The 14585-nt window shown below is 52.6% G+C and overlaps 1 protein-coding gene across 6 annotated transcripts in view; it reads left to right on the forward strand.

The window, feature by feature from the left end:
• TET3 (tet methylcytosine dioxygenase 3) overlaps nt 1-13734 on the forward strand; it is a 92773-nt gene extending 79039 nt beyond the window's left edge. For all 6 annotated transcript variants that reach the window (XM_079791951.1, XM_079791949.1, XM_079791950.1 and 3 more), the window contains 2 exons: nt 4888-5224; nt 5905-13734. In XM_079791951.1, coding sequence (XP_079648077.1) covers nt 4888-5224; nt 5905-7679 — 2112 coding nt within the window. In that variant the 3' untranslated portion in view covers nt 7680-13734. The remainder of the gene's footprint in view (nt 1-4887; nt 5225-5904) is intronic.
• Nucleotides 13735-14585: the final 851 nt, after the last annotated feature.

The following is a 14585-nucleotide window of genomic DNA, read 5'->3' on the forward strand; positions in this document are numbered from 1 at the left end:
CCCACGGCCCGTCCTGGGGGCGGCCGACGAGCCTCTGCCGACAGGTGGGCTCAAGTAGGGAGGGACCGAGAGAGATTCTCGGGCTCTGGGCCTGCCCGCCAGATGGCCTGCTCCTGCCCAGCTTTCTCAGGAAACACACACACACACACACACACACACACACACACACACACACCAGTAAGCTAGCATGTGGTTACACACACACACACCCCAGTAAGCTAACATGTGGTTCCAGGTCTCTGTGAACACTTGGACTGGAATCCAAACACCCTCTCGATTCATTCTTTGTGCACATGTTGACTGTGCCCAGGTACGGCTGTCAAGCCAGGAATAAAATGCACAGGCCCTCCCAAGAAGGTGACGTGTTGTCCGGTAGCGATGAAGGCTGTGAGGAAAAGAGGCAGGCGGCTGTGGGATGAAGTGATAGGTGATGTTTTAGAGGCAGAGAGGCCTCCCTGAGGAGGGGCACCTGAGCTGAGACGGGAATGAAGCGAGAGTCGGGAGCTGAACGTCTGGGGGTGACGTGCTCTGGACAGAAGGACCAGCACAGGCAAAGGCTTGGGGAAAGGAGGGTAGGGGGCTGGCAGGGACCAGGGCCGTGGGTTGTGCTCTCCGTGTGATGGGAAGTCCCTGGAGGACTCCTCAGCAGCAGGTGGTAAGGTCTCATTCATAAAGTCAGACACATCTTCTTGCTTCTGCAGATGGAGAAGAAAGTTTGTGGAGTCGGGGGAGGGCGGGGGGGAGGGGAGAGAATCAGAGGAAGGCCATGTGGGAGGCTGGGACAGTTATCTGGGCCAGAGGTGACAGGGCTTGGGCAGGAGTGAGGGTCGGGGTGGGAGGTAACTGGACAGATTTTGGATGGTTTTGAAGATGCAGCTGAGAGGACTTGCTTTGGGAAAGAGAGAAGACTAGAGGCCCACGCTAAGGTTTTTAGCTTGAGCAGCTGGGTGAATGTTGTTATTATTCACTGAGATACAGAATAATGGGGAAGCCCAATTTTGGGGTGAAAAATCAAGAATTCTGTTTTGAGATGCCTGCTAGATGGATGTCTGGGAGGAGACGTGGCATAGGCAGGGGAGAGGAAGACGGGAGAAATGAGCTTGGGACGGGACAGCATGCCGCTCGTGGTTAGAGCCACGAGGCCAGATGCAGCCAACAGGAGAGTGAGTGCAGAGAGGGGCTTAGGGCTGGAGTGGGAAGCAGGGCTGGAGGTCGGTCCAACCCAGAACGTGTGAGGCCAGCTCTCTTCTCTGCGTCTTAACTAGGATCTGGGCAGACGGGGCTCCCGGGGGCTGAGGAGAGGCGAGCGCACCAGCACATTCATCAGAAGGGGGGCCCCCAGAGTCAGGTGTAGCTTGTGTCCCCACGGAGATTGAGGCCCCCACTAGGATGCCATTTCTCCACCTGGTCTTCCTTCTCCATGGCCACGGCTGAGAAGCAAGGTGGGGCAGGCTCCTGTCTAGACGCTCTGGTGAGGGGTTCTAGCTGAAATAGAAAGGGAGGGCCCTCCAGGGTTAGGAGCGGGGCGGGGAAGGGGACGGGCAAGGAGCAAGGAGCACAGAGCTTCTAGAGTTTGGAGTGAAAAGAAGTAAACTTTTCCCAAAATGAATAGTATATTTTACTAATTAACATTATGCATTGCAAAAGAAATTAAATAACAAGAAAGACCCTGGCTGGTTTGCTTAGTAGTTCGAATGTTGGCCCATGGACCGAAGGGTTGCTGGTTCGATTCCCAGTCAAGGGCATGTGGCTCAGTTTTAGGTTTGTCACATCGATGTTTCTCTCTCTCTCTCTCCTCTCTCCCTCCCTCCCCTTCCTCTTTCCCTTCCATTCTCTCTGGAAATCAATGGGAAAATTTTCCTTGGGTGAGGATTTTAAAAATTAAATAACATTAAGAAAGTATAAATAGCCCTGACTGGTTTGGCTCAGTGGATAGAGCGTCGGACTGCGGACTGAGGGGTCCCAGGTTCAATTCCGGTCAAGGGCATGTACCTTGGTTGCGGGTACATCCCCAGTGGGGGGTGTGCAAGAGGCAGCTGATCGATGTTTCTAACTCTCTATCCCTCTCCCTTCCTCTCTGTAAAAAAAAAAAAAAAAAGTATAAATAAAGTAAAAATTGCCTGAAATCCCATAGAGATAACCAATGTTAGCATTTTGGTGACGATTCATTCAGACACCTGAATGATGGCTTAGTTGGTTGGAGCCTTGTCCCATACACCAAAGGGTTGCAGGTTCAATTCCCAGTTGGGGCACATTTGGGAGACACCCAATTGATGTTTCTCTCTCACATTGATGTTTTTCTCCCTGCCCCCCCATCCTCACCCCTCTCTCTCAAATCAATAAAAACATAGCCTCTGGTGAGGGTTGTTTTTTTTTTAAATACAGAAAATAAGGAAAGATAGTCAACACAAGAATGGAGAGTACTAGTAAAGTTCCCACCTGCTGCCTAGATGCCCAAGAGGAAGGTTAGCTCTGTGGAGGGGGCCGGGGGCTGCGAAGGAGAAGCCCAGGAGCAGATGGGCGAGATGGTCAGCTAAACCTGCTCCTGCAGAAGTGGAAATGAAGACAAAAAAGGCGATAGGAAAGGATAAATCTGCAGACAAAAAAGTGCAAACGAAGGGGAAATGGGCCCAAGTGACTGACGAGGAACCTAAAGATCTAGCTTCAGAAAACAGAAACTGAAAATGAGGAGAGTCTAGCCTCGGATGAAGCTGGAGAAAGAAATCCGATTAATATCATACATACCCTGTCTCCTCAGTGCTCCCTGTCTCCCTTCCTGTACAGTCCAGAGGAATATTTTTATCAGCTATTTTGTAAATGAAAAAGGAGGGAATTCCACCTCATCCCTTTTATTTATTTATTGTTTTTTTAGTGTAAATACTTTTTTTTAAAGAGGGGAAACCATTTGCTGGTTGTTGATTTTTGGTACAACCAGAAAATAGTGGGATATTGAATATGAGAGGCCTTGATTGTCTTGGGTGTCCATTTAACATTCCATAGATGCGGGTAGTGTTATGTCCTATAACACAACGCATACTAAATGGCAATTTTGAGTCAGTCCTGCATTTAACATGCCTTGGACATTTTAAGTTACTTCTTTTCCCAGGTTTTTAGTAGAATTGTTTCCTAAAGAAAACCACTCCTTGACGTTGGCTCTGTCCGAATATTGTGCATCTGTAACATCTTTGGTGTGGTAGTCCCGTCTCCCTAGTAACTTTGTTGGTGTGCTGTGAAAGATTGAAAATTTGATTATGTAGTATATGTGACATTAAATTGTGAATTAGTGGGACTTCGATGTAATAGCATGTCAACATTTGAAGATATTGGTACTTGACACCCTGTTAAAGAAAATTGGCCTCCAAATTTTAAGCTGGAAAGTCCCTAGAATAACTGTTTCAAAAAGAATCACAATCGCATGTCCTTTAAGGTTTTTGGTACGTACTCAAGAATTGTGTACAAATTGAAATGTCTGTGTACTTAGCCTCAAAACAAGCAATAAAATCTTCATTATGAAAGGAAAAACAAGAGCAGAGTGTAAACTTGGGGGGGGGGATCAAACTTTGTTAGTAATCAGAAATGCAAATCAATGAGATACATTTTGATAATGAGCAAAACGTTTTGATAACAAAATTCTTGGCAAAAGTATAGGAATATCAAAACTCACAATCTAGCAATATGGGTTAAGTACTGGTGATAATTACTTTGGAAGGTTAGTTTAGCAATATGTGGCAGCTCTACTTCACGGTGTTTGTTCTAAGGAATTACGTATCTTAAAAATTTAGCCAAAAAAGAGATATTATTTATGATAGGGAAAAATTGGAAACAAGTTTAAATGGTAATGAAGGATTCATTAAATAAATTAATGCATTGATACAGTAGAACCAGCTCCTAAGTCTTATTGAAGGAGAATATTTCATGTACAAGAAAATATTCATACTATATTTTTATTTTTTAAAATGTATCTTTATTGATTTCAGAGAGGAAGGGAGAGGGAGGAGAGAGAGAAACATCAGTGATGAGAGAGAATCATTGATTGGCTGCCTCCTGCACACCCCCTGCTGGGGATGGAGCCTGCAACCAGAGCATGTGCCCTGACCAGGAACCGTGACCTCCTGGTTCATAGATCGATGCTTAACCACTGAGAACACCAGCTGGGCTATACTATTCTTTTTAAGTGAAGTTACTAGAGCACTGCATGCAAAACATGATCCTATTACCAGAAGGTGAGTGTGCGCATGCATGTTTACAGTGATTACTTCGGGGCAGTGGGATTATAGAGAAAGTTTTTATTTCCTTGTTGCTGGCATGAGTTTCTACCACAAGCGTATGTAGTTTTTAATAAAAATGAGAAGTATTTTACGAGCAAATGGAGGCCATGTGTTCAGAGCAAGGAGGATGATGAGGCTGCAAGATCTAGCACAATGGCAATAATGCTGGTCTGGAGGGCAAAGCCGGTCTCCCAGCTCTGACCCCCGCAGCCCTGACCCGGCCCCCTGCCGGCCATGTGACCCCAGGCCAATCGTCTCATCCCCTCTCGGCGTCATTAAGATCACATGAGAGAGTGTGAATGGACGTGCTTTGAAAGCTCTAGAGCAGCGGTTGCCAACCTTTCAGACATCATGGACCACGGACCACTGGTTGGCGACCGCTGCTCTAGAGCATGCCGTTACTCTGTGAGCCCAGACAGATGTGATGCCGTTACTCTGTGAGCCCAGACAGATGTGCTTTGTAGGCAGTCCTCAAGGTAACCGGGAGCGTTAGGGCCGAGTGGCTGCCTGGCGTTGGGGCTGTGTGGGGAAGGGGTGTCACCGGTGGGGCATGCTCAGCCCCTTTGCCCAGTGTTGGGCTCCTCCAACTCCGTGTCGCTCCCTCTCTCTGCTCGGGCAGGTCTGCACCCTGACCAAGGAAGACAATCGCTGCGTGGGCAAGATCCCCGAGGACGAGCAGTTGCACGTGCTGCCCCTGTACAAGATGGCCACCACGGACGAGTTTGGCAGCGAGGAGAACCAGAACGCCAAGGTGGGCAGCGGGGCCATCCAGGTGCTCACCGCCTTCCCCCGCGAGGTCCGCCGCCTGCCGGAACCCGCCAAGTCTTGCCGCCAGCGGCAGCTGGAAGCCAGGAAGGCGGCAGCCGAGAAGAAGAAGATTCAGAAGGAGAAGCTGAGCACCCCGGAGAAGATCAAGCAGGAGGCCCTGGAGCTGGCCGGCATCTCCACGGACCCAGGTGTGTGGGGCGCGGGCACCCCCCGCCCCCCCCGGGTGGCATTGGTGCTGGTGGGTGGTGGACCTGGACGGCTCCCTCACTGCCCGCTTCCTGCCTCAAGGTAGACCGGCAGACAGGGAAGTCCTGGAGGCCCTCCCTGCCCCCTGGACCACCCCGTTATCTTGATTTTGTCAGGGTGGTGGCCGCAGCAGCCCCGGGACAGCATAGCCGGTAGGAGGTACCTAGGGAGCAAGTGCAAGGAGGTCGTCTTACCCTCCGAGAGGCGCTGGGTTCCCCTCCAGCTTGCTCGCTCCCTCGCTGAGCGTCCGGAGGGGACCGTGGCTTCAGGCACGTGGGCTGCAGTGGGGGCAGCAGGGGGACCGGCCCTCCCTCCTCCTGGCCCTTGTCCCTGCCGTGGCCGGCACGAGAGGAGGTGCTTCAGGGAGGACTCGGGGAGTTCACCGGGGCGGGGAGCAGGAAGGGGTGCAGAGCGGGCCGGGGGCTCGGTGAGCCGCCTCTCCCAGGGCTCCCGTGGGTCTGGGGGGCCACGCTGAGCTGCCCCCAGAGCGAGGCCAGCCTCACTCCTCTTGCCTGGCCTGCAGAAGAAACCTCTGCGGGAGGGGGTTCCATCCCCAGCCTGCCAGGGCTCTGCGGCAGGGTCCTAGCTGCGCCCTCTCCGTCTTGCCTCCCGTTCTCCCCAGGCCTGTCTCTGAAGGGCGGGCTGTCCCAGCAGAGCCTGAAGCCCGCGCTCAAGGTGGAGCCGCAGAACCACTTCAGCTCCTTCAAGTACAGCAGCAACACGGTGGTGGAGAGCTACTCGGTGCTGGGCAACTGCCGGCCGTCCGACCCGTACAGCATGAGCAGCGTGTACTCCTACCACTCCTACTATGCACAGCCCGGCCTGACCTCCGTCAACGGCTTCCACTCCAAGTACGCGCTCCCGTCGTTCGGCTACTACGGCTTTCCATCCAGCAACCCCGTCTTCCCCTCCCAGTTCCTGGGGCCTGGCCCCTGGGGCCACGGCGGCAGCAATTGCAGTTTTGAGAAGAAGCCAGACCTCCACGCTCTGCACAACAGCCTGAGCCCGGCCTACGGTGGTGCTGAGTTTGCCGAGCTGCCCGGCCAGGCTGTTCCCACGGACGCCCACCACCCCACTCCTCACCACCAGCAGCCTGCTTATCCAGGCCCCAAGGAGTATCTGCTTCCCAAGGCCCCCCAGCTCCACCCAGTGTCCAGGGACCCCTCTCCCTTTGCACAGAGCTCCAACTGCTACAACAGATCCATCAAGCAAGAGCCAGTAGACCCGCTGGTCCCGGCCGAATCCGTGCCCAGAGACCCCGGTAAGATGGGCAAAACACCTCTGCCCGAGGCGTCTCAGAATGGTGGACCCAATCACCTATGGGGACAGTACTCAGGAGGCCCAAGCATGTCCCCCAAGAGGACTAACGGTGTGGGTGGCAGCTGGGGTGTGTTCCCTCCCGGGGAGAGCCCGGCCGTCGTCCCCGACAAGCTCGGTTCTTTCGGGGCTGGCTGCCTGGCTCCTTCCCACTTCCCGGATGGCCAGTGGGGGCTGTTCCCTGGGGAGGGGCAGCAGCTCGCCCCCCAGCCTGGAGGACGGCTGCGAGGCAAACCCTGGAGCCCCTGCAAGTTTGGGAACAACACCTCGGCCTTGGCTGGGCCCAGCCTGACTGAGAAGCCATGGGGAGTAGGGGCAGGGGATTTCAACTCTGCCCTGAAAGGCGGTCCTGGGTTCCAAGACAAGTTGTGGAGCCCCCTGAAAGGGGAGGAGGGTCGGATCCCCACCCCGGGGCCCGGCCAGCTGGACAAGGCCTGGCAGTCCTTCGGCATGCCCCTGGGCTCCAGCGAGAAGCTGTTCGGGGCCCTGAAGTCTGAGGAGAAACTGTGGGACCCCTTCAGCCTGGAGGAGGGGACCGCTGAGGAGCCCCCCAACAAGGGGGCGGTGAAGGAGGAGAAGGGCAACGCGGAGGAGGAAGAGGAGGAGCTGTGGTCCGACAGCGAACACAACTTCCTGGACGAGAACATCGGTGGCGTGGCCGTGGCCCCCGCTCACGGCTCCATCCTCATCGAGTGCGCCCGGCGGGAGCTGCATGCCACCACGCCCCTCAAGAAACCCAACCGCTGCCACCCCACCCGCATCTCGCTGGTCTTCTACCAGCACAAGAACCTCAACCAGCCCAATCACGGGCTGGCCCTCTGGGAGGCCAAGATGAAGCAGCTGGCGGAGAGGGCGCGGGCGCGGCAGGAGGAGGCCGCCCGGCTGGGCCTGGGCCAGCAGGAGGCCAAGCTCTACGGGAAGAAGCGCAAGTGGGGGGGTGCCGTGGTCACCGAGCCCCAGCATAAGGAGAAGGGGATTGTCCCCACCCGGCAGGCGCTGGCCGTGCCCACAGACTCCGCGGTCACCGTGTCCTCCTACGCCTACACGAAGGTCACTGGTCCCTACAGCCGCTGGATCTAGGTGCCCGGGTGCCAGCGTACCTCAGCGTCGGGCCCGGCCCGAGCTGCCTCTGTGGTGCTTTTGCCCTCACACCTGGGGGCGGGTTGGGGGTGCAGAAGTCTTTTTATCTATATATACATATATAGATATGCATATATATGTATTTATGGTCCAAACCTCAGAACTGACCCGCCCCTCCCTCCCCCACCTCCCCAGCACTTTGAAGAAGAAGCTACGGCTGTCGGGTGATTTTTTTCGTGATCTTAATATTTATATCTCCACATTGGCTTTCCCCCCCTTATTGGGGGGCTTTTATTTTCTCTTGTTTTTAAAACTCTATCCTTGTATATCACAATAATGGAAAGAAAGTTTATAGTGTCCTTTCACAAAGGAGTAGTTTTAAATTCCATTTAAAATGTGTATTTATTGGATTTTTTTAAAAGCGACAATAGTAATGGTAAAGGGTGGTCAGGAACAGCCAGACGTGCTCATTCCTGCCCAGTCTGCTGGGCCCGGCAGGCCTGGCGCCTGGGGAGCTGGCGAGGTTCTCGGCTGCCTGCCCCTCATGAGCCAAGTGCAGAGTGTAGCTGCCCAGTCCACCCCTCGGACAGACACGCCTCCCCCCAGGGGACGGAGCCCTCGGGGCGGCTCCTGTCCGCTCCGGGGGGATGGGAGAAGCTGTAGAAAAACATCTGGGGTCCCTCTCCCAGGCACCCGCTTGGAGTTGGGGGGAGGGACGGGGCCCCCCGGGCCAGGCACCTGAGAGGCTGACGGAGATTTCCCCCAGAAACCAGGTTGGAAGTAGACAGCTTCAAGCTCGCTAGTCACCACACTGAACCCTCTCTGCCCGTTACTTACCACGTCACAGGATGTCATGGTTCCCCAGGCAGCACCTCGCGATGGCGCTCTTCGGAGCGGCTCTCCGGAGCCCTTTCCGCCAAGTCAACAAGCCAGTGAATAATACCGGCCCGAAGGAATCTGTCCTATTGGCAATGTCTAAAAAATGCCCCAAAGTCCATGCTGACACCGAAAAAGGGCTACTGTATCTTTAAAAGCAAGGAGTCGAACCCAAGCTGTGAAAAGCCAGCACTCGCTGTGCTGAGCCTGGTGCTGTAGGGTGGAGCTGGGACTTCCTTGGCTCGGGGGGCAGGTCGCAGCCTGCGGGAGCTCAGCACGCCAGAGCCACGGCAGTGAACGCATCTCTCCTCATTCCTGGATTTTCACGTTGGATAATGGTGCATGCCTCACACCCGAGCCCCTCCCCCCCATGCTATCACTTGGGGAGTGGGCCTACACTTCACAGTTTTTAAATGCAAGAGTTAAACGTTTTCAACTGGTAGCTATGATTTTCCTCCCTAATTGGTGCCATTTCTCTATTCATAGCCGTTTTCTCCTTTCCTTCCTCCCCTCTCCACCCACTTTAACACACTCGCTCGAAAAAACTCTGGTGCATTCGTTCAGTTCTTTGAAATGAGAATGTGGTGCTTCATTTCCCCAGCGTGGTTGAGAGAGAGGTTGGGCCTGGCAGGTGGGAGCAACATCCGTGGACGGCACGGCCCCCTCCCGGAGCGTGGCGTGGCCCGTGCTGTGAGCGGCAGCTGTGTCCGTGTGGATGTGTGGTGAGCGGGAGGCTTCGTGAGGACACGCCGAGGGGAAGGTGGCCGCTCGGTGAGGGACAGCCGAGCCCTGAGAGAAACAGCAGGTGTTGGTTGAGCAGTCTTATTCCGAGGTGGGTCTTCGTACGACGAGCGTAACCATCAGGTGAGGATGCTAGAGGCAGGCTCCTGAGCTTGCGGGGGCCTTGTGTGAGCACCGAGAGCCGCCCGCCGGGCTGACGGTCCCTGTTCCCGGAGCACTGGCCGAGGGTCGCCGTAACACGTCCTGAGCATTTACGTGGTCTGGTTTTAACTGTAAATAGTGAAAGATTTTTTTAAGCACTTTTGCCTAGATTTAAACAGCAACTTGAAAAGAAAAAGTATGTTTTAACATGTAATTGTGGGAGAAACTGTAAATAGTAGCTGAATATTTAACGTGCTTTGTCTATCCTTCGCTTTTACCATATTCTGTAAAGTTGCATTTATTTTACAGGACAAAAAATGAAATATTATTGCTTTTGAAATAAATACCCAAGAGCTTATCAGGATTTAGAATTATTCAGAACTCAGATTTATAGGAAAAAAAAAAAAAAACAAACCTCTGACCTTCAGTTGGACAAGCTAAAGGTAGCAGAGTCTTTAATGAGCATGCTAATTTTCTAGTTTTGAGGAAACGTGGGGCCCATTAAATGCTATTTTGCTTATCGCATCCGTACTTTTATGCAGGTCTCATTTGACTCCGTGCGTAGGTAGATACGGGGGTGCCTTGAAAACTTCATTTTAAATTATCTTGAGCAAGAAATACAATATTTTACGGAACGTTTGGAGAATGTGACCGTCTGTGCGGCCCGGGGAAGCCCCCGGTCGGCCGTTGGTTTGGAAGGTCCCGAGTGTAACCCAGGTGATGCTGATCCTTGGCACGTGTGAATCTTGCTGATGCGTGTGAAGTCGACTCTCCCCCTCGCCACCCTTTGGTAGCAAAGCCATTCGCTGAAAAGAGAATCCAATACAAGCTCAAAGCATGTGATGTCTGTGCCCCCCCCCCCCCGCCCCCAGCGCCCAGCGCCCACAGCCTTTGGGGCATAAATTTCTAGGTGAGCAAACAGGCGGCGCAGGGGTGAGTCGAGAGGCAGCCTCCATTGGACGTCCCCATCCCCCGAGAAAGGTGTTTCAGAAATTGGGTGGTGCCTGTGGCCATGGCCCAAGCCCATGCTGATTTGTGCACACTACATGTATAACCTACCTCAAGTCTCAGTCATTGAAATTAGCATGCTTTAGACGTATGTTTAAAAAGGAACTATGCACAGCTCTTTTATTCCCCCCCTCCCCTCCTGCTGCTGAAGGTTTCTGAAAGAGAAAAATCAAATTTTTATTTTTTACTGGCAACGATCAGTTTTTTAAGTCCTAAGGGTGATTACCAGACATTTGTATCGTGAAAAGAAAAATAAAGCCATTGCAACTAAAGAACCTAACAGCATGACCAAGTTCTAAGAGGACTATTACAGCAACAGGAAATGATGGAGTCTTCTCAGTCATCCCCCAGTGCGCCCGTCCACAGACGCCATCCACATGCAGCGCTGACCATTGGTTCCTCTTGTTTTGTTTCGTGTGTCCGTCCCGCCCCGCCCCCCTCCCTTTTGTGTGCAAGGGACGTGCTTGCAAAGTTCTGTGCTAAGAGATTTTTAACATGAAAATTGCTTCGCGGCAGGTTCTCGCAAAACAACTGGTGCTAGCTCAAGAAACCATTATTCGGCCATTGGCAATCTTGACTGGAGGTGTTTCATGGATTTTGAGGTGTTCTGTTTTTGTTGTTGGGTTTGGGTTTTTTTTGGGGGGGGGGGCAGGGCCTCGGTTTCCGCTTTGCCTTCTCACCGAGATGACAGTGGTGTGCGTGGAAAGAGGTCACCCCCGCCCCGTCTTGGTCCTCCCACGAGCCTCCTCGGGACAGCGAGGGGTCTCTGACGCGCTAGGGCAAGGGGAGAAGCCGCAGAGCTTCGTCGTGTCGGGCTTAGCAGCAGCAGGTGCGATGAGTAGTCGGTAACCTGATTTCGTGGCGCGAAACCCCGCCAGACTTGGTGACGGTGACCCCGCCGCCAGATCTCCGACCCAGGCAAGGCTGGCGGGACGTTAGAACGACATCCCTGATGTGCCTCAACCAATCTCTCCCCTTTTGTTACTGAAGTTGTGTTTTGTGGCCTAGGAAGCATTTTTTATGAATTGAAATAGTCTCAATAAAATGGTGCTATGGTGTTTTAATGTGACTGTCCCTGACCCTGACCTGCTGAGGTGCTATCAAGGTTCTGAAACCACAACCAACCAAAAACGAGGTGGGCTCCAGTCTCTCGTGGCTTCTTTTCCCCTCCCCCCGTTTTGGTGCTGTCTCCTTAGACCTCTGTTGACCGTGCTACCACCTGCTCTGAGCAGTATTTCTGTTTCGTCGCGTCGTTCTTCCCCGGGTGGGTGGCCAAACACGGAAAGGCAAGTCGCAAAGGCAGCCCGCTCCCCGCCTGCGGGGGGCGTGGGCCCGCCTGGCGTGGCTGGTGCTCTAGTCCAATTCTGCCTTCTCAGGCCTAATGAGGAAGGAAGGGCTTCGTTTCTGTTTTTGTTTTTTTCCTCCTTTTTTTTCGGGAAGGGGACCCCTGCCTCTCTCCTGCCTCCTCTAACATGGCAGGCATTCTCGTAGCCAAGGACACCCGTTCTCCGGCAGCCCAGGGTGCCGCGTAGACCTCCCCCAGGGTCCCCAGGTGCTCTGCACGCCCGGGCGGACCGAGGGTCTCCCTCCTGCCCTGGCAGGGGCCAGGCCGTGGCGGGCAGGGCTCCCTCCTTGGCTGCTCATAGCCTTTGCCCAGCGTTGCTTCCGCCTCTCACCGGTCACCCCTCGTGTTCAGGCTAAAGGAAGGAGCTCCCTTCGCTCCCTCGATGCCCCTGAGGCTGCTTTTTAGTTGGTGCTATTCCGAATTTCCTCTTGGGTCCACAGACGTTGATGTTTTAAAAACTCAACAGGAAGCTCCATTTTGTGTCCTCCACTGTCACAATACGTTCTTTTTTAAAATACCTCAAAAACAGGACAACGTGACAGCGTTGGTAAAGTAGATCCCGTGAGGGGTCCGATGCCCGCAGCTTGTCCATTGGATGCTGTGCTCGACCTTGAAGAACCGGGGGTCATTTCAACTTGTCACTCTTCAGCAGTTAACATGGCAGAGCGCCCAAAGGAAGGAGCATGGTTGGCTTTGTTTCCTTTTCTCCTTCAGTTCTGCTTTTCAGTAAAATGTGAATTTCCCGTGCCCATCTCATTGAGTTTTTTCCGTCATTGTTGCTGTCATTTGAAATGACCCCCTCACAACCTAGTTTGATCAGCCAGCTGCATCTACCGTAGCATGCAGCCAATTTCAACATGACCCTGGACCAAAACGAACACTTTTGGAGGTGCGTGCCCCCAGCATAGGTTATACAGTCCCACACCCCCGCCTGCAAAGTTTTTTTTTCTACGTGCGAGGCCCTGTCTTGGCGCTCCCAGCCCTTTCTCCCGCACAGCTGCGGGCAAGAGCGAAGCCCTAGGCTTCTCCCTGCGTAGAGACCGCAGCACAGACATCATGCAAAGTCGAACGTTGCTTTAGCCTAAGAACCGGCGAGTGATTTGGCCTACTTCCCCGTGTGCTTCTCTTCTGATATCAGGGATGCTTCGTGTAGTGGTATGATTTGCTCGCTCTCTCCTCATCTTGACCACCCCTCGTTCAGGGATCACTTGTCACTATTCACATGGGGAATTAAAAAATGCTATGTGGCTCATTGGAACATCCAAATTTTCTCGGTCCCAATGCTTGTTTTCTTTTCGAGGGGAAAAGGGAGGAGAAAAACAGGAGTGCTGTTGTTTCTTTCTCATATGCTCCAACTGAAAAAGAAACGAGGTCAGGTCATATTGTGGGCATATACATGCATTAGATTTAATCTAGAGCCCCTCGAGCTTTTTGATGTGTTTTATTTCTTCTCTCTCTCTCTCTTTGAATTCCTGTTTGGTTACTTGGCTTCCAATGGAGGTGAACTTAACAACCATACTTGAATATTCCGTCTTGACTTTGTAACTGTGGCTACTTGAAATGAAGTTTATCTGGGGTTGATGGATGAATGGTAGATTTTTTGCAATGTCTCAAGGCAATAGGATGTGTATTATTAAACTGTAGATATTCTTAGTACAGTAAATTTATGCTGATAATTTTATTTTGTATAATTTTTACCTTTTTTGTTAATATTTTTCCTCCCACTTTATTGGTTTGCCTCCTGAGCTACCCCTCCTTACCCTCTCTTCTCCCCCAGTGTTTCAGTAAATTTAATTTAGGGTGCCTAGAAATTGCAAGTATGTATCCTTTTTTTGATTTGTATTTTATTATAATTTACACAAACGTCTGGGTTTGTGAACTGTATTACTCCTGGTATCTTTAAAATATTGTGGGTGTTTTAATAAATTTTATATTTATTTTTTGCACTCAAATTCCGTGTGGGTTCTTCATTTCCCCCTTGAAGCAGGCCCAGATCGGGGTGTTTAAGGCTCACTCTGATCCCACCCTCAGGCTGTAGATTTGTTGGGGGCGAGAACAGGACCAGGTGTTCGACTCGGGGGTCAGACGGGACCTTGGTTCAGCAACTTCCACACTTGAGTTCTGGCTAAGAAAGAATTCAGAACCAAGACTCAAACGATAAGAAACAGTTTATTTAGAAAGTCACAGAGATAGAAGAAGCGGGCGATAGAAGAAATAGGCGGAGGAGGCAAAAGAAGGCCCCTTGGAGCTTAGGGGAGAGAAGGGTGAAGGTAACCTGCCTGGGGGAAGGGAAGAGGCTCCAGTGGGCGGGAGCACGGGGCTTGTCAGGGAGGGACTTTAGGGGAGGTCCTAGGGGAAGATCTCAATAGAATATTCATCAGCTTTCCAGGAGTGTCCTTTTAGGGTGGAGATCACCACTGATTGGTCAGTGCCAGGCAGGGGGTCCTTAGTCCATGCAGCGGGTCCTGAGGTCAGCCATGGCCCAGCTTGTCTGGTTTTGCCGCTTTTCTGGGCCTGGAGCTGAAACTCAGCCGGGGCCTAGATGTATTTGAAGCAGGTCAGAGCCTCATTGTCCTGGGGCTTAATGCTTAAACGCTATTCTCTGGACCCCTTGTTTGTTTCCCCTCCAAGGGGGTGTAACCTGCATGACTAGAAACATGCCAGGGGAGGAGAGGTCAGGGGAGGATCTGAACCGCATGACCAGCGACACGAAAGGTCAGGGGGGCTACACTGCGTGACCGGGTGATACGCTGGGGGAGGGAAGGTTACCCTGGGGGCAAGGTTCTTGTTTTCCC

Source organism: Cnephaeus nilssonii (assembly GCF_951640355.1).
Source record: "Cnephaeus nilssonii genome assembly, chromosome: 15".
Lineage (NCBI taxonomy): Eukaryota > Metazoa > Chordata > Mammalia > Chiroptera > Vespertilionidae > Cnephaeus > Cnephaeus nilssonii.